The sequence below is a fragment of the Trichosurus vulpecula genome, chromosome 6 (genome assembly GCF_011100635.1).
Source record: "Trichosurus vulpecula isolate mTriVul1 chromosome 6, mTriVul1.pri, whole genome shotgun sequence".
NCBI lineage: Eukaryota > Metazoa > Chordata > Mammalia > Diprotodontia > Phalangeridae > Trichosurus > Trichosurus vulpecula.
The window spans coordinates 276,322,098-276,347,644 of record NC_050578.1 but is presented as its reverse complement, the minus strand read 5'-3'; the positions used below and the strand labels follow the sequence as shown (position 1 = coordinate 276,347,644).

Sequence of the window (25,547 nt, the reverse complement as noted above, 5' to 3'; positions counted from 1 at the left end):
GCTAGTAGAGATAGCTGCTGTTGTGGGATAGCCCGGTGTCCACCAGCCTCGGACTGGTCCTGCCCTCTGAGGCCCCTCCCTCCAGCCTTGAGAGTTGGAGTCTAGACATGGGCCAGCCATGGCACAACACGGTCACTAGCCAGCAGCGTGGGCAGCATGGGTCTAAAGCATCCTGACTGGTAAGCTAGTGGCCAAGAGTGACCATGGACCCACATGGCCCTGGCCACCTGAGGACTCTCTTTTCTCACCGTTCCAGATCAGAGTTAACAAAACAGAACCAAAGAAAACAATGGCTCTTGACTCCAGGCCCAGGCTCGAGCCACTCACTCTACCTGGCTGCTTTTGTTAAGGCCCGCCCCCCCCCCCCGCCCTTGTTTTCCTTATGAATGGGACGGATAATTATGAAGACTTCACAGGGTATGTCTAATGGAGAGGTTTTGGGATTTGGCCTTGTAATTTTGGAAGGCATGCCCTTCCCCCTCTCTCTCTCAGACGTTAGAAGATAATGAACTTCCTGTGAGCTATTTGTTCTCTGATCCAGGAAGGGTCTCTCCTCCCTGCCAACCCCATTTCTTCTCCTAGACTTTCAGACGCCACCCTGGCAGTTGAGTTCTGATAGGGAAAAACCTGAATGAACCGGATCAATCTTGGTCCTCTGTGTAGTTTTCGGGCCTAGACTGTAAGCCCACCTCCCAGCCAATGGTGAGAAGGGATAGAGGTGGGTGGGAATCTTTTCATTAAGACTATAAATTAAGGCAGGTTCCCTTTTACCTTGCCTCCTCCATTATGGAGGTGTGCCCAAATCTTGCAAGGTTTGTAGAATAAATTTACTTTGTTTCTCCTAAGGATGTCTCTCCTATTATTTAAAAATCCTTTCCCATACAGATTTGGAGGTCCTACCAAGATTTGCACTCTCCATGTGGGCAGGCACCTGGCTCAGGGCTTAGCCAGTGCACGCACCGGAGATTTCTCCGACTAGCTGAGCGCCTGAGGGCAGGCCTGGTCTCACTGGGAAGTCACAAACTCGGAGGAGAGGAACTCAGAGAAGCAAAGTAAAAAGGGGGAAATTTGAGTGCACTATGAGCTGAGTGGAAATCGGCCGGCCGTGAAATTTTCAGTCATGAATAGTCATACGCCGTGTGACCGAGGGTAAGTCCTCAGTGTCCTCTGTCTTTGCGATCCAAGAGTGTCGACTGACAGATTTAAGTACTCTGAGAAGACACTCAGGGACTGAGCTAAGATCTCGAGGTCTTAGGAAAAACCAAACCACCTGACTTTGGAGTGCCAGGGGATTGGAATTTGTGGGGTTTCTAACCCGGAGACAAGGGTGACCTGTGTCGTGTAAATTGGTTGCAAATCTCAGCACTTGGACAGCCCTAATGTGCTGTACCAAAGGAGAAAGGAATGGCCATAGAAAGAGCTCTTAATTTAACTCAGGTGGGGAAAATGGGTTTCCCTTGGTAATGTTTGAGGTAGTTTGGGTCAAGATTAGGGAAGAAAGATTAAAATTGGAATGCAGAGGCTAAAAGTTAAAGTAAAATTTGGGAAAGAGAGAGAAACTTGTGTAAAGGAATTTAGGTGGGGGGGTGTTGCTCTTAGCTGCCATGTGCCCCTGGCCACGCCCTTCCCCCACCTCCACATTGAAAGACTGTGGGGAGCTGAAGCTAAAAGAAACTTATAACTTGATTGGGAAATAGGGAGTGATGAAAGGTTTTATTGAATCTCTGGGTATTTACTATAGGAAGGATTTTGATTTGTATAATCACTAAGCTTTGTCCACGTAAGGTATTACTGAATTTTGTTTTCACAGAGATTATATAAAATCATGATTTGAAGCCATATGCTAACGGCTAGGAATAGGAAAATTAGCATGTCTAAAAGGCTGACTCCTTTGTTCTCAAAGGGATGCCAGGCCCAAAGTAATTTACCCATGGCTGAGATCTTCAACTCACCTTTGTCAATCCTCCTCAGGAAGTGAAAGGGTTTCCCCTCTCTTGCTGAGACAGACAAAGGGAGGGGAAACAGAAAAATATTTTAGCTTGGTAGAAAGAATGAGTGGGGGAGTTGCAAAACCCATGTGCTCTTAAGGACCACTCCCTCTTATCTTTCTTAAGAGTCCAAAAGATTTTTTTTTTGGAAGAGAAGTGCCCGCACCCCTTCCCCCTCAAAATCCTTTTAGGCATTTTGTTAATTGCCAGTATGCATAAGATGAAGCTTGGAGAAAGCAGGGTACCAAATTCAAATCTGGATGGTTCATGAAAGCAGATAATGATATGAAATAAGGTTTTTCTTTTCTTTTATAAGTTCATTCATGGCCAGAGGTAGGGGGTGCTGAAGAATACACAGCTAAATAAATAAAGTGTATTTAAGATATTAATGTATTAATATATGTTATGCATGTATTTATATATTAATGTATTAATATAGAAATACCAGAAGTAATAGGATCAATAATTCCTGTATGTGATAATCTGGAAATTGCAATTGATGTCATCTGAAATTTATTGTTTCTGTATTTCTAAAATTATATTGTATTTCTAAAATTGTCTTAGATTGTGAAGTTTGAGAAGACCATTATGTGATTTTAGTCTGAATTTGATATATGTGAATTGGGTGCTTTTAAAGGATGTGATGAAAATTTGGTAATTTTAAACTGTCATATTTGGTTTAGAAATGTATTTACCTAGACTGAAATGAGTAGTTCAAATTTTGCATACATAATAATGCTTAGGGCATTACATTTCTATAGTATAATTTTTGTTGGAGTTGTATTAGTTTAAGAAGTTGGACTATTGCTGTAATCTAAGAAATTATAAACTTTCAAGTTTTGTCTGGAAGTTCAATTGAAATTGTTTTTGCTATAAATCAAGTCTTATAATCTAGATGTTGTTAGATTAAGAATTGTACTTAATTAAGAAATTGAGGTTGTTAACTGAACCAAGGACGTTTGGATATTCAATCTTGTTTAGAAGTTTTCAGTGTAGAGGGATTCCTATGCACAAAGATTTTAAAGTCCTGGTAAACTTTGTTATTGTGATAAAGCTAATTTAATTGGGTATGTAATGTATGGAAATTAAGTGTTATCCCCAGTACAACATCTTTTTGACTAAAGAATTTTTGTGATATCTAGAAATTCTGTAATAACAAAGAATTGAGTTGTTATAATACTTTGAAAAATATAGGGGTATGATTTTCAAGCCTGTATCATCTAAAGATGTATTTATGTATGTTAATCTGGAGGTTTATGGACTAATTTGTGATGACACATTGGGAATTTGAATGAATCCCAATGTTTAAAGGTTACTTTGCTTTAAGAAGGAGAGAGACACATCTCATTTTAGAGCTGTCCAAATAATTTTTCTTCGTGAAAGTTTAGTGACAATCCCTGTTTATATCAGGTAAACTGTTTTAAAGAAGGGAAAATGCTTTTGAAAAATGCTCTGTAAAATCTTTTTGTATAATTTTCAGAAGGCCTGCTGAATTTCCACCTGTAAGCTAATTGGTTGCAGTTCCTACTGTGAGTTTTCCAAGTTCTGAGTGAGAACCTTATCTGTAGAAGTCTTGGGGGAGGGTGGTTAAAGCATGTGTTTTATGTACTCCAAGAAAGGCCCATTCAATGTCTTATTCTACATTTTTGAGTAAGGAGGCAGTCTGCATTCCTTACTCATCCCTCCCTTAGTTTAAATAAGAAGAGAGAGTTCTACCTTTGCCCACCTGTCAGAAGGGAAGGAAGGGGGAGGGGCAACAATTACTGGGATTTGAGTTTTTACTGAAAGAGAGAACAGTAGGAGTCAGAAGCCTCCAAACCTGGCTTTTTAAAGTCAGCAAAAGTGATGGGTTTTTAGAATAAGATTAGGTTTCGAGGAGGATGTGGGTCTTAAGGATACAGTTTTTATTAGTGAAGCTTGCCATCTGAGGGGAAAGAACCCACCCTCAGGGGAGATGATATGGCAGATCTCTTTAATCAGAAATAAGTCGGTAGTGACAAAAGGGAAGTTATCTGTCAGAATCTGTTACCATTGTGAAAGAAGTTGGTTTTATGGGGAATTATGGAAAATTGGATAAATGCAAATATGTGAAATCTTGTTTTTAATCAAATGACTGGTTACATTTGTACTCTTGTACAACCAAATGAAAGATAATATGGTTTCTAAAGTATTAATGGGAATAATTTGGGGAAAAGGGAAAAGAAGTTTTATGAGATAACATTGGTTTACAAATGTAAGGTTGAATCATTATCCCATAGACTAAGGCTGGGATTTTAAAGTTATATTGTATCTATGTGAGACAGAGGTCTTAGATGTTTTAAAGTGATGAAAGAGCAATTAGATATTAATACAAATAGTGTAATTAATCACTGGAACTAAATCAGAGACATCTTCAGTTTAGGGAAAAGAATTTCAATGTAAGTCTCTTTAGGAGAGAAGTTGTAGAATATTTCTGTATTGATAGGAAAAGTTAAATGTGGATTTGAATTCATTCCATTGTCTAAAACATAAATATAAAGTTATATGGTTCAGTTCTTTCAGATCAGGCATAATTAGAGAAGAATAGGAAAGTAGAAGAGTAACTGATGCAAATGTGTTAGAGCAATAACTTATGATCTTAATGGGAAGACTTTACGAATAAGGGAGGAAATGCATGCAAGCTATTTAAAGCTAGTTTTAAGGATGTTCCTGAAGCAATGTGAGATTATATTCATTCAATCTTGCCATTCAAAGACTTAATGGGACTGTTAACTGACAGTTTTTCTGAGCCTAACTCCAGTTGTGAGTATCCAGGAAGGCTGACCCAAGATGCCAGCAGCCCTGTGGGAGGGCAGGCACGAGCTGCAGGTATGATTTCTTGGCAAAGTTGAGGGGGCAACTGTTCAGCATGTGCTGAGGTGGGGCCCTTTTGACTTGATTCTCTTAACTGAAGCCTGGCAGACTAGGCCTAGCTCAATGCAGCTTGCAGTTTGACATAACTTCTGCCTAGAGTTGATAGGAAGCTGGGGAAAATATGGTCCCCTTACTCTGAGTCCCTACTCTCTTGGTGGCAAATTTCTATAGTCAGAAGGTTTTGTAAGTACAGTAAAAAAAATCCATTAAAATATTGATTATGGAACATCTTAGATTACTATAGGACTGGGAGTAGCATTTTTGCATAGGTCTGTATATGAGTTGGATTTTCTCTCAGTAATGGTATGGAGACAATTATTAGGTCAAGGGCTTGTGAGAATATTATTTTGCTATTTGGTTAATATCAGGCTTGTCTAAAGCTTTGTTACAATTAGTAATGTTAAAAGAAGAATGGCTTGTGGCTTATTCTGTAAATGCCATCAAAGAAACATGGTATGACAAAAGTTTATGATATTGTATGTACTGTGATAAAATTGGTTATTTAATGTGTTTATGTATGTCCTTAAGTGAGATATCATCCTCCTGGTGAGGAAATTAATAATGAGTGAATGTAAAATATAAGAAACTGGGTTCTGATGTGAATTTCTTAAACAGAACAATTGGTCAAGTTTCCAATTTTGAATTTGTAAAATGATGAGGGTTATAAGGATTAGAAATGGTAACTTAAAATTGTGCTAAGGTGACTTTTGTAGGAGAATGAACAGAAAGCTGGTTCCTATAAGAAGACAAGAGGAAAGTGCTGGGATGCTGTGCTGAGAGCAAATGTCAAGGACCAGAAGACTTTTCATGCTCCCTGCTGGACAGCTATACAGGAAAAGACTTTTTGAATCTTAAAGGGACAATTGCATCATTATTTTCCTTTGGGTCTCTGTATCTGTATTTTCAAAGGGGACTGCCCCTTTGATTTGTCAGTGCGTTGGAGATTTTGAGGAATGGAAACCTTAGAAAAGGGTAATGGGGACGCAACTTATATCAGCAATGATGTGTGAAGTCTTCAGATTAGTATAAGAAGAGGGGGGACTGAATAGGGTGTATAATTGTGAAGACTTCACAGGGTATGTCTAATGGAGAGGTTTTGGGATTTGGCCTTGTAATTTTGGAAGGCATGCCCTTCCCCACCCCTCTCTCAGACGTTAGAAGATAATGAACTTCCTGTGAGCTATTTGTTCTCTGATCCAGGAAGGGTCTCTCCTCCCTGCCAACCCCATTTCTTCTCCTAGACTTTCAGACGCCACCCTGGCAGTTGAGTTCTGATAGGGAAAAACCTGAATGAACCGGATCAATCTTGGTCCTCTGTGTAGTTTTCGGGCCTAGACTGTAAGCCCACCTCCCAGCCAATGGTGAGAAGGGATAGAGGTGGGTGGGAATCTTTTCATTAAGACTATAAATTAAGGCAGGTTCCCTTTTACCTTGCCTCCTCCATTATGGAGGTGTGCCCAAATCTTGCAAGGTTTGTAGAATAAATTTACTTTGTTTCTCCTAAGGATGTCTCTCCTATTATTTAAAAATTCTGTCCCATACACTTATCATCAAAGTGACAATTGGTGAGGAGGCTGGGCAACATCAGCTGAGGCTCTTGGTTTGCTTCTCTTCTGCCCAGAGTCCTTCCTCTACGACTTGCACCACCCCCCCTTCCAAGTCCTTAATGGTCCCATTGTTCACCAGACTTCCCTTAGGCAGGGACAAGCTCAGAGGCTTGGGAGGGCCCTTGTAACAGGAGAGGACCTTAGACATCAGCTAGCTGCTCACTGGAGTTGCCCTCTTCTCCCTGGGGGTATTCTTGGAGATGATGGAGAAGCATCTCATATAGGAAAGAAACTAGAATGGAGGAAGGGGACCTGGCTTCAAGTCCTGGCTCTATAACTTACTTGGGTGACCTCGGGCAAGTCAGATCTTGGTCACAGGAACTGTTGTCTAGCCATGCACCCCACGTCACGTAGCTGGGTGGTTGATTTTTTGGACCCAAGTTTCAAACTTTACATTTATTTTGATTGTATTTCATCTTTTTGGATTAGACCTCTTGGGATCTCATCTTCCACCTAGGCATTTTCTTGGCTACTTCTTGCAATCCCTGACTGCCCTAAGCTGAGGTTTGTGCTCTACTCTACTTCTTGGTCCTCAGTTTCCTCATGTGTAAAATGAGGGATTTGGACCAGATGACCCCTAAGGCCCTTTCTGGCTCTGGCTCCATCACTAAGGATGCTTTACCACCCTGTACAACTGGTGTCCTTGGCCTCCCCAAAGTTCACATTCAAAATGCTGGGGCCCTTCCACGCTTTCTCTTGGAGTCTGGAAGACACCAGTAGAGTGCTCCATCTGTCCAGTGGATCTCTTGTCCTTCTGGTCCCTCACATGTGCGTTGGAGGACACCCACAAGCCTTCCTTCTATACTTCAGTGTCATCAAGGGCCACTGCCCGCTCACACCTACCATAGCCCTCTTCATTGCCTTTGGCAGATTTTCACATCTCTGTTCTTCAGAGACCATGGCATTTCATGACTTGCAGCTTTACTGCCCCTCCAGAAGAGGCCGGCATTAAAAAGACAGGCTTTCCTTTCAGAAAGATGCCTGCGCTCATTAAAAGATCTTTGGAAGATCCCAAAGGTCGCCTGGCCTACTCTCTTCCCCCTACTCAATTCTGGGCCCGAAATCCCCCTCTGGTGGCTCAGTATGACATGGAGGTGACCCCTGCACTGCTAGTGGAATTCAAGCACATGTAAGTCTATCACCTTGGAGGGGTTCAGGAGGATGAAACTGTCAAAGGCTGGAGACTGCTTTCTAAATGAGAATGGAGAAGTTCACCCCCAGGATGCTGGCCATGGAGTAATGAATTCTTGGCTAGAGCAACCTAAGTGCCCATTTTACATATGACCAAACTGAGACTCCCAGGAAGGTTACAAAGCTACCACTACTCGGCAGAGCTAGAATGTAAACCCAGGACCTTGGACTCCAAATTCAGTGCTCTTACCCCTAAATATAGACAACAATAGCCTCAAATCAACCCAATATCATCTTCATTATTCAATCAGTCATTCATATGACAAGCATTTGTTACCTCCTGTGTGCCAATAACTGTGCTAGGTGCCAGGAATAGAGATACAATCATAGTCATCCAGTCACAGAGCTGGAAAGGACCAGAGAAGGCATGTAGTCTAACCAACATCAAAGAATCATTCAGGTTCTGCCTGAAGTCCTCCAGGGAAGAGCCTGCTGGCTACTGAAGCATTCTGAGGACTCAGCTCCAATCTGCCTCTCTGACACTTTTTAGCCCTGTTCCTACTTCAGCCCTCTGGGAACAATCAGAGCAAGCCTAACCACCCCAGCCCACCCATCCCCAGTTCAAACATCCCAAGCTCCTTCCGCTGCTCCTCACATGGCCTGCATAGCTTCTGGTCCTTTCCTCATCCCATTCCCTTGGACACTCATCAACATTCCTCCTTAAGTGTAAAGCCCAGAACCACCCACAATGCTCCAGCCAGGGCAGAGAGGAGTGGCATTAAGCTCTACTGCATTCAGGACACCATACAGCAATTCATTGTCTCAGATTGCAAAGACTCTTGCAGGCCCCAGACCTTTCCCACCGAGACTGTTTTCTACTTGTGCCTCTCCTTCCGTGTACCTGCGTAGTTGATAATTTGCATCTACGTGTCAGACTTTACATTTATTCTTATTACACTTCATCCTATTAGAGTCGACCCATCATTCCGGCCTGTCAAGATTGCTTTGGATCTCACCATCCAAATGGATGGTCCCTCCAACTCTCCCTGCAATCCCCCACTGCCCTGAGCTGAGACAGATTCCTGACTCTGTGGTTCAGCCTCCCTGGGTCTCAGCCCATCTGAAAAATGTGGGTGATCATATCATTTCTGCCCTTCTCACAGGGTTGTGGTGGAAATCAAATGAAAAGACAGCCACAACAGCATTTGGAAAAAAAAACAAACTATTCAGCTAAACCCTAAACCATGGCAAGGTGGCCTGCTTAGTGAAAAGGGCAAAGGACAGAGTTGAAAGACCTGTATTCTAGCCCTGATATTACAACATCGCTTGGCCTCGTGACTGTGGGCAAGTCTCTCTGCCTGTTTCCTTATCTATAAAATGGGGCAATATTTGCACTGCTTCACAAGGCTGTTCAGAGGCCGGTGCCATTCGGGCCTTAAAGGTTATAGAAATATGAGATTATCGTTAGCATCTGGATTTTGCCTGTGCCCTCTCAGACATGTGATATCTACACCGCTCAGTTTGATATGCCTTCCGGAGCTGAAACTAAAGAAGAGTGACTAGTTTTGTCCCAGGACACTAAAATTTAGGGGATGTAACAATTTAAAATACTTATCTAAAAACATTGTGCAATTTAAAAAATGGTTACATTTTGACAGCACTTTTATTTCCTTATGAGTGTAGATGGGCAGCTAGGTGGCACCATGGTGCACAGAGCTCTGGGCCTGGAGGCAGGAAGACTCATCTGCCTGAGTTCAAAGCTGGCCTCAGACATTACTAGTTGTGTGACCCTGGGCAAGTCACTTAACTCTGTCTGCCTCAGTTTCCTCACCTGTAAAATGAGCTGGAGAAGAAAATGTCAAACTCTCCAGTATCTTTGCCAAGAAAACCCCAGATGGGGTCATGAAGAGTCAGACACAACTGAAATGACTCAACAACAGAATCGAAATGTGTTTAGCGAGAATCAATGTGGGCAGCTAGCAGATGGCACGCTTTCTCCTCTCAGAAGCTGCTCACCAGGTAAGTTTCTCACTGATCCAGCCCTGTGTAGGCCCATCCTGCTCCTCCTCCAGCAGGAGATTGGCTGAATCCTGAGGCCAGGTGGGAGCTGGCTTCCCCCATGGGGCTCCCCTGGCCAACCTTGTCGTAGGTGACGCAGGGCATCTTCAGTGTAGTCTAGCCCAGTGACAGTGTTGGTGCTGCCTGCTGGGCTTATATGTTCACACACATATTAGACACAGCTCCCTTCCTCCACTGGGGACTCCATGAAGGTAAGGTCAGGACAGATGCTCCTTATCACCCCGTAAGAACTACTCTCAACCAACATCACTCATCCTCTCCGCAGGGAGATGGCCCATCTCTCTTTTCTGATTGGCTTTGCCCCGGTCACAGCCCCAGAAGTAGGCACACAACCCAGACATACCTGGGGAAGCTACCATGGACCCAGAGGTGAAGGAGAGCTGATTGTGGACCTTGGACACCAGGTGACCTAGGACGTGGGATGGGCCACTGCATACTGGGAGGGCAGATAAAGGGGGCTCTCCACTCCTGATCAGCCCCAGGCCACCGGGATCATCCGGCTGGGCTTCTCCCATGCTCTTGTCTGTATCCCCCAGGAAAGATTCCTCCTGGGGATCAGGGAGGGCTTCGCTGGCTTCATTCTCTGGGCCCCTCCCTCCCCCGCTTCCCCACCATGACCAGAGCCAGCACAGGACACCAGAGAAGGGCAGCCGAGCAGTGAGGTTTATAAAGAGACCCGGGGTATAGCAGCAGGAAGATCTGAGCAGCTGGAGACGGCAAAGGGCTCAGGCCTGGACGGCTGTTCTGCCCAGGGGCGAGCAGCACAGCAGGGCGGGGGGTGGGGGGGTGAGATGCCACCCTCCCAGACTCCCTCCTTCCCGCTGCCAGGGCACAGTGTTACACGGCATGATGGGGGACGTGCGGGGGGGAGGAGTCCCCGGGACCAGCCTAGACGTTGGATCCAATGAAGCGAGAAGGGAAATCCTGGCGCCAGGGACTTTGTCCATCAGATGGTGAATGGGGGAGAGCCAAACAGAACCCCACCCTTAGCCAATCGAGAGGAGCTGTCACTGAAGGCTGATGCAGATCTGGCAGTGGGATCTGCGCCCCTCCCCCCACCTGGACCCCCCTCAGTCTGGGCGAGCATCCAGGCAGACGTCCTGGGGGGGAACCGCTTCACCTCACAGACACCACAAGTCAGTGCTGCCAGGGCCAGAGGCACCTTTCAGTCCCACCGACAGCAGCCCCGAGGGCCATCCCATCTCTCCAATCTGATACAGCAGGAGGGAAGAGACCCGGGTCCCAGAGCTGGGGGACCTCAGTCTGGAGCCAGGAGACTTGCTATCCTGCCCTAGTCCAGGGGGCCCTGGAAGATAAGACGGACACAGCCATTCTCCCCCGTGAGCCAGGCCCCACAGAAAGGACAGGCAGCGTGGAAGGCGTGGGTGCCGTGGGGCAGCGGTGTCTGGGCCCAGTAGCGGGCTGTTTTCTCAGAGCAGACATGGCCACAGGGTGCAAAGGCATGGCTTGGGGGCCCAGGGTCCAAGCACAGCCCTGCCTCTTGGCCCAGCCACAAGGGCACATAGGGACCCACCAGGCGGCACAGGGGACACTCACGCTCCTGCGGACCCCGCTCCCGCCGGCATCCCCAGCTGTGGTAGCCGTGGACATGGCCGCAGCGGACGTACACCCACGGCTGCTGCTTGTCGGGGACGTCCCGGCCTCGGGCCGGGCTGGGGAAAGCCAGGGTGCTGAGCCCCACAGGGCACTGGGGCCGGGCCGCGTTAGCCTCCTGCCTCTGGGCCTCCAGCTGCTTCAGGGTGGGAGCCCGGAGAAGGCCAGCTGGGGTGCGCCACAAGAGGGTGGCCCCACACAGGTCGATAAGGGAGCCGTCCCGAAGCACATTGGACTCATTCTCCACCTGGGGGAGGCAGGATAGAGTTAGAGAGGGAAGAGCTCTGAGGCCAGGCCATGTGATGGCAAGAGCCCTGGGCCTGGAGGAAGGGCATGGGTCTGAGGCCGCTCGGAGGTTCGGTCACCTGACTCAGAGACCCGGGCCTCTTCCAGAGTCACTGTTTGCTCCATTTCCTGTCTAATCTCGTATTATTCTTTTGTACCAAGGCCCGACTTCCACTGCTTCCAAGCCTTTGCCCACTGCGTTCCCTATGCCTGGAATGTCTGTTCTCCTTTCTTCTCTTGGTCTATTAAATTCTTACCCAGCCTGATGCAGAAAACCAGGCTTGAGTATCAGCGAAATTCAACGGTGGTGCTGGTGGGGGTGGGGTTCTGGGTCATGTTACAACAAGATGTTAGACATGTCGGGTTTACATCAAAATCCACCCCTGCACCCTGTTCCCCTCTCCCTTTTTCCATTACTCTAGAGGCCCCAGCTCTAGGCTGTGGAAGTTTGCTAGGGGCTCAACAGCCAGCTTGTCCATAGCCCATCAGGAGCAAAAGTCTGCCCTGGGTAGAACCCCAATGCTGAAAGCTCTGTTCTGCTGGTGCTGGGCCAGAGAACTGAGGAACAGACAGGGTGGAACAGATCACCAGGACAAGATGTCATGTGTTGGGCATCGGGAACTAAGTGACATTCCACCAGGCCTGAGGGAAGAGCACTGCATCCGGCCGAAGCAGAGACCTATATTGAGAATTGTGAATTGCCCAGTGTAGGAGGAAGCTGAAATGCTTTTCGACCCAGCCCCCACAGAAACCACAATCATCGGGGAGGGAGTCAGGAAGTAAGTGAAGAGGAAAATTAAGGGGGGCAAAATACTCAAAGTACCAAAGATCTCAGGAAGAAGAAAACTCAAAGACCTTGAAACATAAACAAATAAGCGCGGAAAACAGTAACAAGGAAACATGGCCTCCAGATAAATGAATTCAGACATCTATGAATAAATACTGCAAAACAAAGGAAAATGATCAACGCTCAATGAGACTCTGTGGAAGTTGAGAACATGGAACCACAACATGCTGTTCCTAAGTGGTTTAAAAGATAAAACGAGAATTATGAAAGCAGAATTTACGGCAAAAATAATGAACAGAATAGAAAAAGTGGAATTTGTAATGGTAAACCTCACCGAAGAAACGAAAGAGAGAAGAATACCCTAGGAACGCGAACACAAAGGAAAAGACAATCTAGAAGAAGAGAAGGAAAAGACAAGAACACTAAAAGAAGAAATGCTCACTATGCAAGCAAAACCTGCAGATCTTGAAGATGGGATGCACAGAGACAGCCGAACTATTATAAGTCTCACAGAAGAGCATGGCAAGATAAAAACCCTTAATACCATAATGAAGGAAAAATAGAAGAAAAGTGGCTAGAAATTCTGAACATAGAAAATGAAATTCCAAATGAAAGAATTCACAGATTGCCTCCAGGAAAAAAACCCCAAGGCTGCAAACTTCAAGGTACATAATGGTTTAATTTAATAATTCAATTCAGAAACAAGTTCAACAAGCCATCAGGAGAAAGACTTTCAAATACAAATGAAAGGGCATTTGAATCAAACAAGACTATTCTGCACCCACTAGAAAAGGAAGAAAGAATGGAACGACATGTTCTGAAGAACAGTGAAGCTCAGGATGCAGCCCAGGGGGACCTATCCTGCCACTCTGAGCTTAACCACATGGGACCAAAGACGGATGTTCAATAATAAAGAAGAGTTTGAAATGTTTATAGAAAGAAAGCGAGAAGTGAAGAGAGGGTTTGTATCTCAAACATCCCAAACAGCAGAAATGCAGGAGTGAATAAAGTACATCAGATGAGGCCAGTGACAGCAGGGAGACCAGGAAGAGAATTCTTCCTGAAGGTGCACAAGGAGACAGGGATGAAGGCAGAAAGAGGGATCAGGGAAGGGGTGGACAGGGAGCATCCTAGAGAACCTAGAGACCTTCTACCTACAGGAAAATGCTGCTTCTGTGGGACGACATTACAACATGGGAGGTATGTAAAGAGGGGAGGGGAGCAGGGGGATAGAGAGGAGAGAGTGGTGCACCAGGTCAAGCCAAAGGCTGACAATGACGGGAAGGGGACCTCTGTGGTCTCAGGAAGAAAAGATCCTACAGGAGAGTGGGTGAGGAGGAGGGGGAAAGATTGAAAGATGGAGGGAAATGAAGGAAGAGGCCATACTGTGAAGGTGGGAGGGAGTTCCATTCATGAATGCTCCTATGGGTGAAGGGAGATAAGGACCTTACATGGTGCCTCGAAAGTCTGCTTGTCCTGGCAGGAGTGGAGTTGGAACCCCTGGGGTTCCTGGCATCTGAAAGGGTAGGAGAACATGGAGTTTTCCAGGCAAATACAGGTATAGATCAATATGGACTCCATGATCAGGGATGTGGTGGGGGAACAGTGTCCTCTCTAGAACCTACAGTTATTGGCTTCTTCTGGAAATGAGGCACAATGGAAATGGGAATCTATGGGGCCAGCCCTCCAAGGCAGTATGGGAAGGCACCTCGAGGGGAGAGTCCAGAACGGATACTTTGGAAGCCTCAATCGCATGAAGAAAATAGAGAAAAGGGAGGGACCAGATAAGTTGAAGGGTCATAAATCAGAGAACAAGAGTCTAGACTAAGCAGAAAGAAAAGCCGGATAATGAAGGGAGTGAGAAATCCCTTTTAGAAAGAGGCATGAAAAATGAAATTTCAAAGCTAAGGAACAGACTAGCTTGAAGGGGAGGAGAGAGAGAGGGAGGGAAGGACTATCGAATGAGATGAGGGGATCGGGGTGAGGGGAAGAGAGCCAGGGGAAACTAGGCCACCCTAAGAAAGACTGAAGTAAAGTAACTGGAGGTACATAATGCCGTGTCTACAGCAGAAGAGGCAGCTTGTAACTGAAAAGCTTCTGCTCAGACAGCATTAATGCATCCAGGACAGAAAAGGAAGCAGTTTAATGGGAAAAAAATCTTTGTAGCAAATTTCTCTGTTATGGGTTTGGTATATGCGTGTATATAACTAATTGCCATTCCCGAACAAAGGATTTGAACAAACCATTCTTAAAAGAACTGCAAAGTATTCACTACCACATGAAAAAATGCTCCAAATTACTACTAATAAAATGCAACCAAAACAACCATAAGGCTTCATCTCATACCCTGCCAACCGGCAAAAATGACCAACAATGGCAACATTTAATATTGGAGAGGCACACTAATACATTGTTGGTGGACCTGTGAAATGGTACAACCATTTTGGAAAGCAGTTCAGAATTATGAAAATAAAGCAACTAAAATGTCCACAACCATAGAATCAGAAGGTCTTTACTGGGTTAATACCCCCAGAAAGCCTGATCAACAAGAAGAAAGTCCCTATATGCTCCAATATATTCATAGTAGAGCTTTTTGTGATAGCTAAGAATTGGAAACAAAGTAGATGCCCATTAGTTGGGGAATGGCTACACAAATTGTGGTATATGAATATAAAAGAATATTACCGTGCTGAAAGATGGTGTGTGCGATGAATATAAAGAAGCCTAGGAAGAACTGTCGGAACTGATGCAGACAAAGGAAACAATCTACCCAGCGACACAACAACGTAAACGGAAGGAACAAGGGCACCAAAAATCAAAAGTAAATGTAACAAAGACAGGTGGGACTTGGACGAAGAGCGATGAGAAGACACTCCTAACCTGCCTCTTCATGGAGGCGAGAGGTCCACAGGGCTTACACTCTGTACGTTTTTAGACTTTGTCTAAATCAGTTGTGTTAACTTTTCCTGGCTAAAAAAATACTATTTGTGCTATGGGATGGCTCTCTGTGAAGGGGAAGGGGAGGGATAATGGGCTACTATGATGATGCAAAAAACAGAAAATTTCAATAAAACCTTATTTTTTTAAAAAACAAATTCGTGTTGAAAACTAAAAGTAAATAAATAAATTTTAAAATTAAAGAAAAATTTAATAGAGGTAAATGTAAAGTCTTACATCTGGGTTCAAAAATCTGCTCCACAAGGATGGGGGCAGGGGTATCTGTCAGACATCAATAGTTTGTAAAAAAAAAAAAAAGATTCAAGGCTTTTCGGTGGATTGTGGACTCTGTACCATCAGTGGTGAGGGGGCAGCTGGGCTGCACTGAGCGGGGTGAGAACACCCAAGAATAATGTGGGGATGGTCCCCCTGAGCTCTGGCCTCATCTGACCTCCTCTAGATGTCTTCCAGCAGAGGCTGGATGTGACTCCTCATGGCGTACGTTCTAAAGGAATCCCTTTTATGCTTCAGCTGAGGTCCCTCCCCACACCACGCTTCTGTGACCTTGGATAAATCTCCTCCCCTCTCCAGGCCTTGGTTTCTCCATTTGTAAGATGAGGGGATTGGCCTAGACTGTCTCTCAAAGTATCTTCCAGCTCTAAAGCTCAGGAAACTAGCAGGCCTGTACCCTGGGACTCCTTCTAGGCCTCGCCCCCTCCTAAGTCTGTCCATTCAGGCTGTACGTTCATCTTCTTATGGAGGAGGAGCTACGGTGAGAACCCTAATACTGTTTATTTCACAGGCCTAGAGCCCCACCATCTCCTCTGAGCCTCACTACAGCCCACTGGAGTGGGCACTGCTCTGAGTGCCGCATTTTACAGGGGAAGGGACTGAGGCTTATGGAGGTGAGGGACTTTCTCAGGGTCACACAGCCAGTAAAGGTCAAAGGCAGGATTAGAACCCGGGCGTTCTTGGTTCTGAGCCCAGGCCGCTGCACCAACCCTCAGACAGGAACCTAGCACGTGCTGTCAAAATCCCACCCTTTTGGCAAAGCAGAGTGGAAGGACTCCTCCTGCTAGGACACAGAGTTGATGGAGCTGGGTTCAAATCCCACCCCTGAAGCTCATTACCTGTGTGACTGTGGGCAAGTCACTTCATCTCCCTGGGCCTGTTTCCTCATCTGTAAAATGAAGGGGTTGGAGTAGATGACCTCTGAAGCCCCTTCCAGCACTAGATCTATGACCCTGTGTTCTTAGTGGGACTGGGGGACATCTGAGATCCCCCCCAGCTCCAACGTCCTCTGTTCTAAGGTTCCTCTCCTCCAATCTCTAACATTCCAAGTTCTAAGGAATCTCTCCTACCTCTGACATTCCATGTTCTAAGCTCCCTGTAGGCTTGATATTCCATGTTCTAAGGCCCCTCCCACCTCTGACATTCTCTAGTTTAAGAACCCTCCAGTTCTAACATTCCAAGTTCTAAGGTCCCTCCCAGTGCTGACATTCTCTGTTCTAAGGCCCTCCCACCTCTGACCTTCTCTGTTCTAAGGTCTCTCCCAGTTCTGACCTCCTCTGTTCTAAGGCCCCTCCCACCTCTGACATTCTCTAGTTTAAGAACCCTCCAGTTCTAACATTCCAGGTTCTAAGATCCCTCCCAGTTCTGACATTCCACGTTCTAAGGTTCCTCTCCTACCTCTGGCATTCCATGTTCTAAGATCCCTGTAGGTTTCATATTCCATGTTCTGAGGCTTTTCCCAGCCCTGACCTTCTCTGTTCTAAGATCCCTCCCAGCTCTGACCTCCTCTGTTCTAAGGTCCCTCCCAGCTCTGACCTCCTCTGTTCTAAGGTCCCTCCCAGCTCTGACCTCCTCTGTTCTAAGGTCCCTCCCAGCTCTGACCTCCTCTGTTCTAAGGTCCCTCCCAGCTCTGACCTCCTCTGTTCTAAGGTCCCTCCCAGCTCTGACCTCCTCTGTTCTAAGGTCCCTCTTCTACCTCTGGCATTCTATGTTCTAAGCCCCTGTAGGTTTCTTATTCCAAGTTCTAAGATCTCTCCCAGCTCTGACCTCCTCTGTTCTAAGATCCCTCCCAGCTCTGACCTTCTCTGTTCTAAGATCCCTCCCAGCTCTGACTTCTTCTGTTCTAAGGTCCCTCCCAGTTTTGACATTCCCTTTCCTTCTGTAAAGTAATGCTATAGAGTGTTTAGCACTTGTCAGAGTTAGCTGGGCTTTGAGCCTGGGCTTCAGACTTAGGAGAGAGATTTCCCATAAGGATTGCCTCCTCACTCCCCTCCCCCACCCCCCATGGAGCTGTGTCTCCTGCCTGTACCAGGCCTTAGATTGGAGGGGACATAAGACCTAGATTCTGGACAGGATGGAATGGTCAGAAGGCAACCATCCCAGCCAGTCACCAGGGCAGGTTCAGTGCCTGGGAAAGAATGAGAGGGCCCAGGGTGACAGACCATCCCCCCACCCCCAGCTGCAGGAGTGAGGGTGCAGGACCCCTACCAGCTTCCCTCGCTGCTGGGCAGAGCGGCTATCCCGCAGAGTATACACATTTCCACAGACAGAGATCTCCCTCCAGACACCGGGCAAGGAGCCCTCGGAGAAGCCGCCGGCCGGGTGCATCACCAGGACACCATTGGTGGTCAGGCCATCCATCAGCCCGTCGGGAGTCCGCCACTTGGCTGCCCGCTCCTGGTACCAGGGAGAAGCAGTCATACCCTCTGAACTCGCAGCCGCCTTTGGCCCTATATCTGCAATGTTCTCCCTCCCCTTTCTGGCCTGGCCCGGTGGGATCCGGCTGTTTGTCCTGTGGACTTAACATTCTATCTTCCGGCTCTGTGAATTCATGCTCAGAGCTGACCCCCTTCTCCCATTAGATTGGAAGCTCCTTGAGGCCAGGGGCCTGACTTTCGCCACTTCTGGCATCCTTAGCACTAGCACAGTGCCTGGCACATAGTAAGCACTTGACATATGTTCATTGATAGCTTGATTTTCCTGGTAGCCTTTAGAGGCTTGGCTCAGGCACCACTGAGGCCTTCCCCAAGTCCTCTCCCCTCCTCATATTCCTCTGCCTCTCCCCTATGGTCCACATCATTCCCCATCACATATTCCTCACTTGTGTATAAGTTATATTCCCCTAGCACAGAGTAAGCTCCTTGGGGCAGGGGTTTGGTTCTGGCCTTCCCAGCCCGTAGCGAGTGCCTTGTACACAGCAGGTGTTTAATAAATGCCAGACTGTCCTGCTGAATTCCTATCATTCTCCCGGGCCCAGCTCAGGGACAGCCTCCTCTAGAAGGAGGACTGATCGCCATTTAGTAGTAGTAACAACCTTCCCCTTCCTCCTCACAGCATAACCATCTCTCATGAAATATTGTGTATTATAATCACATCTCTCCTTGTATTTCACCCCGCCCCCCCAGTCACATGCTCCACAAGGGCAGAAATGTCTTATCGAAACTTCACATTTGCCCTTACACACTTTCTCTCAAAATTTAGCAGTGTTCTGCACACAGTAGAAGCTTACTGTTTATTGAATGAGCCTTCAACAAGCATTTATTAAGCACCTACTATGTGCCAGGCACAGTACTAGGCTCTGGGTGATAAAGGAAACAGTCCTTGCCCTCATAGAGCTCACATTCTATCAGGGAGGCCTTGTGGAGGAGACTACACATATGTAGGTAGAAACAAAACAAGGTGATTGTGGTGGGGAGGAGGTGGAGGAAGATCAGGGAAGGCTTCGTGTAAGAGGTGTATGGCCTTTACGAGGCCGAGGGGAGGAGGGGGGCTTTCTGAGCATGAAGCCCAATTGGTGCAAAGATAGGAGGTGAGAAATGGATTGTAGTGGGTGTGCAGTCAGTACGGCTGTGTTGAATGGACCTTAGAGGGTGTGGGGGGGGGGTCACATGTAGAAGGGCTAGAAAGGAAGATTAAACCAGGATATAATGGGCGTTTGATGCCAAGAAGGAGTTTGTATTTGGCCCCAGAGATAATAGGAAGCTGCCGGAATTTATTGATCCCAAAGGGGAATTGATTGGTCCTGTCTGGATCTCAGGATCCACCCTCCAAACCTGACCTTCACTACCTATTTGTGTGCCCAAGCATGTCCTGCCCCCATCTGCTCTGTGGGTGCCATTTTCCTCCAAGACCATCTAGGGTATACATGTCCCCCTCCCCTCTGTATCACCCCCCCACTCCAGCCCCGAGTCCATCCCTGTGGGACTCACTCACTCCAAGGAAGATGTTGCTGGAAGCATCAAAGCCAGCAGCATAGATCCGTGCTGTGTAGGGGGGCCAGCGCTCACAGATGACCCGGCAGGCGTACCGTGAGATGGTGCTCTGGGCAGCAGGACCCTCCCCAGCTACTCCCCCCGGGGTTGTGTCAGTGACCACGAAGTCGATCATGTTCTCCGTAGAGCGGCCAATCTGTGAGTCCCCACTCCCCCCATCACCCCGCCCACCAGGGAGGCAGGTAGGGAGGGGGAAGGGGGGGGGGAAAGAGAATGATTGTGATTATATGAGGATGCTCACAGACCAGCAGCATTGACCTAAAGCTCACTTCTATGGCATGTGAAGGCTCATAAAGTCTTTCCTCCCAATAGGGACCAGGGGTCAGAGGACAGGCAGGAGGCCAGGTCCTTCCTCTCCAAGTCCAGCACTGCTTTCAGTCTCCCTCAGGACCTCCCACCTTCTACCAGGAGCCATTCAGCAACTTCTTCCCCCAGGGCATGGCAGGGTTCAGGTCCTCTAAAGAGACTGGGTGAGACCCAAGGCCATGAATGAGACCTGAGGCCATGGGTGTCTTAGAGCCAGTATTGGAGGGTCAGAGTTTTAGGGCTAGGAAGAACCTCAGAAGCCCCCTCATTGACCCCCCTCATTTTACCTATGAGGAAACAGGCCCAGGGAGTTGAAGCTTCTTACCCAAGTCACACAGGTAGTGAGAAGTAGACCCTAGATTTGACAACTCTTTGTTCATTTTCTTTGATTACTCAGCTACTGAGGAATAGCTCTTGGTCTTACCTATTTGTATCTGCTATCAAACCCCTATTGGAGATATTAGATTAAAAGATTTTTTTTCCCCAGTCAACTGCTTCCTTTCTTTTACTAGCTGCATTGATTTTATTTGTGCAAAAGCTTTTTTATTTAATAGAAATCATCAATTTTATCTTTTGTGACAAAGCCAGGATTTTGCAGCCAGGTCTTCTGACTCCCTATCTCCTTCCTTTCCACTGAACTGTCTAGAATGGCTCCTCTTTCTCCAATGAGGTAGGATTTATGCAGTGCTTTCCTCCCACCAACCCCAGGAGGCAGGCAGTGAGAATGTTACTATTCTCATATGACAGACATAGAAATCAAGGCTCAGAGAAAGGAAGTGATGCTTAGGGAGACAGTCGACCCTCTTGACTACAGGGAGACTCTCTCTTTCTGCTCCCTTTAGCTAGAATCTAACATTTGCAAAGCACTTTACTTGGGTTATTTCATTGGATACTCACAACCCTGGGAGTAGGTTCTATTATAATCCTATTTTACAAATGAGCTTAAGTGACTTGCCCAGGGTCACATGGCTAGTAAGTGTCTAAGGCAGGATTTTAATTCAGGTCTTCTGGATTTGAAATACCAAGCTCTATCTAAGCCACTGCCTAGCTGCCTACCAAAGACCTGGCTCTAACGACACCTCCTCCATGAAGTCATCCTTGAGATCTCCCCAGGTAGAAGTGCACTCTCCTTTTTCCACAATCCCAGCAGTGTGTGTGTGTGTGTGTGTGTGTGTGTGTATGTGTGTATAGATGTACTGCCAAAGCAACCCACCCCAGAACTGTGTACCTACTGCTTTCTATCAGTCATCTGTGCATAAAACTTACCTCCTTATTAGACTATAAACCTTCTGAGGGCAGGGACTTTGTCTTTACCCTCCCTACCCATTGCCTAGCATAGAGCAGGCACTGAATATGAACTGAATTAAATTTTCTCTCCCCCATAATGCTTAGCACTAGACCGAGTAGAGTCAGCCCTGGATAAATACTTGTTGCTTCAGACATGCTCACCACTCCTGAGTCCCTTGGTCCTCCTAACATGCTTTCATCATCCCAGACCTAGACATTTCTAGCCTGGTCTTGATTCCCACCAGGTTAGCTTTAGGAATGCAGGGACTGTGAATTCCCTAAACTATAGGCCACTTATTAAGGTGGAAGGAAGGAAGGAAAGAAGGAAGGGAGGAAGGAAGGGAGGAAGGGAGGGAGGAAAGGGCAAGAGAAAGAGGTAGGAAGGGAAAGAAGGAAGGAAGGGAGGGAGGGAGGGAGGAAGGAAGGAAAGGGTAAGAGAAAGAGGTAGGAAGGGAAAGAAGGAAGGGAGGGAGGGAGGGAGGAAGGAAGGGAGGGAGGAAAGGGTAAGAGAAAGACGTAGGAAGGGAAAGAAGGAAGGAAGGGAGGGAGGGAGGAAGGAGGGAAGGGAGGAAGGAAGGAAGGGAGGGAGGACAGGGCAAGGGAATGAGTGTAGGAAGGGAAAGAAGGAAGGGAGGGAGGGAGGAAAGGGCTAGGGAAAGAGGTAGGAAGGGAAAGAGGAAGGAAGAAAGGAAGGGAGAAAAGAAGGGAGGGAGGGAAGGATGGAAGGAAGGAAGGGAAGGTGGAAGGATTGATGAAGGGGAAGAGTCATACCTGGAACATGTCTGTATCATTGTCGTGTGTGTATTCCACAATGACCGAGTGGCTTCGAGAGAGTGTGTAGGAGATACTGTGCTGGCCCCGGTTACTCAGTGCCTGGGGAGAATAAGGGACAGTCACCCACCCAGGCCCCAGCCACAGTCTTGCCAGCCTCCCTAGAAGATGGTAGGATCTATAAGCAGAGAAGATCACTAAGGAAGGAAGGATAGGGGACAAGAAGAGACGATGTCGTGCCTGGGCTGTCCCTTACTTTGGACACGAGTGGGGTAGAAATATGGTGGACAACGTCAGGCTTCACCCCGTTGGCCTGTGGTCTCCGGCTCAGCGCCAGGCGGCTGCGGCGGCGGCCCTTGTCTCCGCTGGCCAGGGACCCATTGTAGCTGTGGGGCGAGAAAGGCACAGAGAGCCCTGTTCTAGTCCAACGCACTGCTGGTTTACCTCACCTTCTGGGAAGACCCTGAAATAATACACTGAACTATTGAGAGGCAGAAACAAGGGGGAGCTTTATAAACTGCTTGGCTTCTCTTCCCCTCTTGTCCTGATGGCACGATTCCTCTTCTCAAACTGGGCATCACTGTTGCCTCTTCTCTCTCCTTCCCTTCATTCCCAATCAGCTATAGCAGGTCCTCAGTCTCCCCTCCATCAAAGCCTTCACAAATGTCCTCTGCCCCTGCCCAGGCTTGTTTTGCTACCCGCCTGGACTCCTGTGATAACCTCCTGTCCATCCTCCCCTCTGCCTTTTCTTTCAATGCAGCCTTCAGACCACTACCGGAAGAATCTTCCTTATCCAGAGATCTGGGCATGCCTCTCTTGTGTCTTCAGTGATTCCCTGCTGCCAACTGAGTAAAGTTCAAATTTGACTTCCCAGCCTGTCTGACCACCCCCTCCCTTTAAACATTACTTCGTCCCAAGTCCCTCCATGTTCTCCAGACTCCTCTGCTCTGTCTCCTGCTTGCCTTTTCCCAGGCTGTCCTTCCCTTCGTTGGGAAGGTCCTCCTTTCTCTTAATCCCTCCTTCAAAGCCCATCTCCAACACGTCCTCCTTCAGGGAGCCTGCCCTGATCACCCCTGTCACCACGAACCTCCTCCCTCAGACCTTCCACCTCTCTGATCATCCCATGTCCTGTCTCCTACTTCTCTGAGTTTGTGCCCAACCCCCCTCCTAGACTGGAAGCTCCATGAGGGCAGGGTCTGTGCCTGTCTCAACTTTTTCTTTCTCCCAACACCCAGCACAAGGTTCTGTACAGAACAGAAGTGTGAGCACTGTTTGCTTCATTGTATGGCACCGAACTGGGGGGAGAGGACCAGGAAGGGCTCCCAGAGCCCAGAAAAGGGGCTCACGAAGAGGTCTCAGCCCCAGGGAGAGGAAGGAACGCTGGCCTGGGAGCCAAGAGACATGTGTTCTAGACTGTGCTCTGCCACTTGAGGAGTGCATGGCCTTGGGCACAGCATTCTCTCTCTTTGGGACTCAGTTTCCCCCTCTGTAAAGTGAAGGCGATGAACCAAGTTCCCTTTCCTCCTTGAATGTTTTCTAACATGAGGTCCTAGGTTGGCTTTAGCCCTTCAGCCTCAGGAAGGATAGGGCATTCCTGTTTTCTGCGGAGCTCCCTGGGGTCTTTCTGGGCCTCCTCCCCTCATCTCCCACTCCTCTACCCCAGGCCTCTAGCGCCAGGCCCTCACCCCAGCACGATGAGTTCCCCATATTTGACAGGCTCCTTGCCCAGCAGCAAACTGTCCGAAGGAGGAGCGGGGAGGATTCGGGGGGTTTTGGCGCTGGTCTGCCGGAGGCCCAGGGATCCTGGGGTCCCCACGTCAGTGCTGCCTTCCAACACCATCCTACCAGGAGAGGAGAGAAAGCAGCTCACACTCCTCCCTCCACCCAGTTTCCCCCACACAGTTGGACACAATCTGGGCCCCAGTCCCCTGGCCTCCCCCTCTTCTGAATGGGGGACCTTTCACCTCCCCCATCACCATAGCAACACTGCCGCCTTTGCCTCCCCCAGCTGCCTAGTTACCATGGTAATGGGGGGGGAATAGAGGGAAGGGGATGCCTAGACTGGGGTGGTGAAGCTATAGGACTGCAGAGACATGTGGCCCAGCCTGGCTGGGGACAGTCACCTCAACAGGAGAGGCTCTGGGCTGCCTCCTGGACAAGACCCCTCCCCTTTAGAAGAAGCTTTCCCCCTTTCTGGACACCAGGGAGTAAGAAGCCCCCAGCCCCATCGGCCCTCGGGGTCCCTGGCTCACCCCGCCCCCCGTGGCCCTCTCTTAAGCAAAGCACTTCGGACAGTCTCTGCCCCTGGCCTTACGGGGCTCCTCAGGTCTCTCCCCTTGTCTCCCCGCGTCTCCCCATTTATCTCTGCCTCTGCCAGTCTGCATCCTCCCGCCTCCCCTCCCGTGTTCCTCCCGCCTTCCGGATCTCTGCTCAGCAGGCCAGGCTTCCCCTGGGCCAGCGGTGGTCCCCCTGCCCATCTGCCCATCTGCGTGTGCGTGTGTGTGTATCCCGGTGTGTTTGGGGATGCGGCGGGGGCTCGCTCTCACCCTCATCTCTCCTCCTCTGACCCTCCCGGTGCGCCCTGAGCTGAGGCTGCAGCAGACTCGCCCTCCTGCAGGGAACCTGTTTGGGAAACACAGCCACGCAGGGGACGCGCGCGGGAGGGGAGAAGGGGGGGTCGAGCCGCGCACCCCGAGACGGGCTGGCGCCGCCGCCGCGGGGGGGCGACAGCAGCAGCATCAGGACCCGTACTGGAACCAGCCACGGGAGGCACCTACGCAGATCCCCGCGGGAGCCCCGGGGCGCAGAGAACGCGCCCTGGCAGACACCGGCGGGGCGCCCTAAGGCTCTAGCCGCGGGGCATCTGGACACCTGGACCCCTGCAGCCCCCTCCCTCCAGTGTCCCCCCGCTCCATCCCAGTTGCCAGGCCCCGCCCACCTTTCTGGCTGCCTCCGGGGGTTGCCCCTTACCTAGCCCCGGGGCGCTCCTGGCCGCAGGCAGGACCGCAGCGGCTGGACCTGGCTGGGATGCTCCGGGCCGAGCTGGGCTGGGCCGGCCCGGCGGCACCACCGCGCTGCCTCGTCACGGGGACACCCAGAGTTGGGGGGAGGGCGAGAAGGACAAGGAAGGGGAGGGGGACGCGCACCACCCAGAGGCCCCGCCCCCTCTTCAGACCCCGCCCTCTGGGCCGGAGCCCCGCCTCCTCGAGCTCCGCCTCCTGCGGCGAAACTTCGCTCCTCGGGCGAGGCCCCACCTCCTTCCCACGGGGCTCCGCCCCCTCCTGGAGAAAACTCATCCTCCTACCTTCCCGCCCCCCCGCCCCGCCCACCTCCTACCTAGCCTGGGGACCCCCATCCTGCTCTGAGGCTGGGGCCAGCCTACCCCGGACCCCCTCCTACAACCCTGATGCTCATTCTTGTGCGGGTGTGTGTGTGTGTGTGTGTGTGTGTGTGATGGGAGGGAAGGCAGGTGCAGGTCCAGGAAGGACAGGAGGAGGAGGAGGAGGAGGAAGAAGAACAAGGGGACAGCATCCCAGGAGGGACCAGAGGGCTGGAATCCTAGCTCTATCTGTTGCTAGTT

The 25,547-nt window shown here is 48.8% G+C and overlaps 1 protein-coding gene across 1 annotated transcript; it reads right to left on the bottom strand.

The window, feature by feature from the left end:
* Positions 1 to 10,342: 10,342 nt before the first annotated feature.
* On the bottom strand, positions 10,343 to 25,050 carry PELI3 (pellino E3 ubiquitin protein ligase family member 3). The gene is made up of 8 exons (XM_036762455.1): positions 24,938 to 25,050; positions 24,514 to 24,589; positions 23,653 to 23,808; positions 22,224 to 22,353; positions 21,968 to 22,069; positions 19,545 to 19,739; positions 17,820 to 18,008; positions 10,343 to 11,558 (listed from the first exon to the last, which is right to left on the bottom strand). The coding sequence occupies exons 3-8, from the start codon at positions 23,805 to 23,807 to the stop codon at positions 10,989 to 10,991; spliced, it is 1,341 nt and encodes a 446-aa protein (XP_036618350.1). The 5' UTR covers position 23,808; positions 24,514 to 24,589; positions 24,938 to 25,050; the 3' UTR covers positions 10,343 to 10,988.
* Between the last annotated feature and the right edge of the window lie 497 nt (positions 25,051 to 25,547).